Source organism: Penaeus monodon, chromosome 33, assembly GCF_015228065.2.
Source record: "Penaeus monodon isolate SGIC_2016 chromosome 33, NSTDA_Pmon_1, whole genome shotgun sequence".
NCBI lineage: Eukaryota > Metazoa > Arthropoda > Malacostraca > Decapoda > Penaeidae > Penaeus > Penaeus monodon.
In genome coordinates, this window is record NC_051418.1 from 14,828,295 (window position 1) to 14,830,574 (window position 2,280).

General features: G+C 34.9%; 1 protein-coding gene across 1 annotated transcript in view; it reads right to left on the minus strand.

Annotated features, from left to right (window-relative positions):
* LOC119594061 (cytochrome b5-like) overlaps positions 1-1,911 on the minus strand; it is a gene marked incomplete in the record, with an annotated part of 10,879 nt that extends 8,968 nt beyond the window's left edge. Inside the window, 1 exon segment of the mRNA XM_037943101.1 lies at positions 1,623-1,911. Within this exon segment, the coding sequence (XP_037799029.1) occupies positions 1,623-1,769 (147 nt within the window).
* Positions 1,912-2,280: the final 369 nt, after the last annotated feature.

Consider the following 2,280-nt stretch of genomic DNA (forward strand, 5'->3'; position numbering starts at 1 on the left):
GTTTTCTAACAAAAAAACATCAGTCTATGATAATGATAAAAGAAATTTATACAATGCAGTATATTCAATTCAAAATGCTCTGAGAATTCATTGTAGTTTCTGTTCTCATTATGTGATTATTCATACAGAATAATGGTATGTAACCCAAATAACAAACTTAAAAACAAAACAAAAGGGATATGAATAACGAACACATCATATACAATCAACAAAGTAAAAGTCCCCTTAATGCCTTTGCTTGAGCATAGGCAATAAATCTTCAGAACTCTGAATTTAAATATAGAATGTGACTTCCATTACACTGATGTACAAGAGATGAAGTGTATATTCCTAATCAAAACCAAATGAGGTATCCTGGAAATATCAAGTTAACTGTTAAAAATAAATATTTGTTAGGTTATAATACCAAGATAATTGGAAGCAATAAAATCAGCTTTTCTTTCATGAAATGAAGATAATATTGGAGAGAGAACAAGAAAAAAATAAATAATAAAGCAAAGGGATGACTGCACCATTGAATATTTTGGATTAATCTGCACTTGAGTAGCTATTCACTTTACATTTCTGACAAATTTAACAACATGAATACCCGCACAAGTAAAAACCTTTGAGCATTGTGAAGCTAAGAGGTTTTATGGGGTTTATGATGTTGGACATGGTGCCAATAGTTTATGAATTACACTATAAATTTGTACTTTCACATAATGGGAAAATAAGGCCACAAAATATAACTAAGAGTATATATTTCTTTATCTAGTGTGTTAAATCAAATAATTAAAAAAAGAAAATATAAGCCGTCACATTTTCTGACAAAATGTTTATAACACTGACCTAAACAGATACAGATAACATGATTATAAAATTTGAAAGGAACTTTGAGGTTGAAACCTGGTGTAATTTCTTAAACACCTTATAATAATTTATAAACAATATGACTAGAGAAAATAATAAAGTGCTGTTGAAGGCAGTGGATCTCAATAAGAACGTAATGAACATAGTTTTTAAGCATTGCAAGTACAGAACACATGGAAATGTATATTAAAATAAAAGAGGCTTGACAGATCGAGTAGTCTGAAGTCTGGGATAAGCTGCCGTTTTTTCTTTCCTAAAGAAAGCTTGTTGCACTTCTGCTGCACACTAAAGCTCTCTTGCACACTGAATTCCTGTTTTGGGTCATGCATATCTAAGATCTTCCTAAGTAAGGCTTAAAATAAAATGTATGCCTATGTGCAAGATCATCCACAAATATCCCTTTATCCACATTTTAAAACACCTGATTCCTTTAAAAGTGAGAGATGTTTAGGCACTCTGGAAATCTATTACCCACTGAAGTTAGACCTTTGCACTTGCAAGGACATACCATTTCTGAAAGGCTTTTATGGTCATATCTCAGTAAAAACAATAATTATCTAGCATAATTACAGCTTCTAAATGTTAAGGGTACACATTTTGACCATAGACAAAAAATAATTAAACATTACTTCCAACACTTTTTTTAAGAGGAAAGTCATGATGATTCAGCTGATCTGAGCAGACGGCCAAGATTCATTCTGGCCCTTAAATCTTGCTCCGGCCTGTCTATATCAGCATGAATATCTAAGAAAAATTGAGAAAACACTCACCTCATCTAAAAATTTGGTTACATCATAGACTTTGTCGTGAATCACAATCCAACACGAATCTGTTGTTTTATGCTCCGCAATCTCCGCTAAGGTGTACACCTTTGTAGTTGTGTTGCTAATTTGTTCATCCTTACTTTCTTCCCCCATTGTCTCCGCTAGTCACGGGGAACTGATCTTGCAAGGCGTTGCAGAATACCGGTATTGACGCCTAGTGCTGACCCGATCAAGGTGTTGCATCAACTGCGGCCGAGGTGTTGCGTGTGGCTCAGCGGCGGAGCTCCTCCCGGCCGGTCGCTATGTCGTCGTACGAGAAACGGTGTGTCCAGGGCACTCGTTCTCTGCTGCCCGCTGCACTTCTAGTTAGAATTTTTGTATGTTTACTTAGCTGCAACTTCCGAAGAGTTGTGAATAATATGAGGTTACATTCATTCAATGGTAGGCAGCAACAATGCCTAATTATCGTACATCAACAGTTGACAGCCCTGAAATTGTCCGAAAAATAGTAACTCTACCCAAAAATAGAGGGAAACATATATATAAACGCAGTGAATATTGTGATACTAGTCCACATTTTCAAGTCTTTCCGAATAACATTCATTGACAAGGAAGTTATTACATAAGACTTACTTAAATCTAATTACCCATTCAGAAGGCAAGA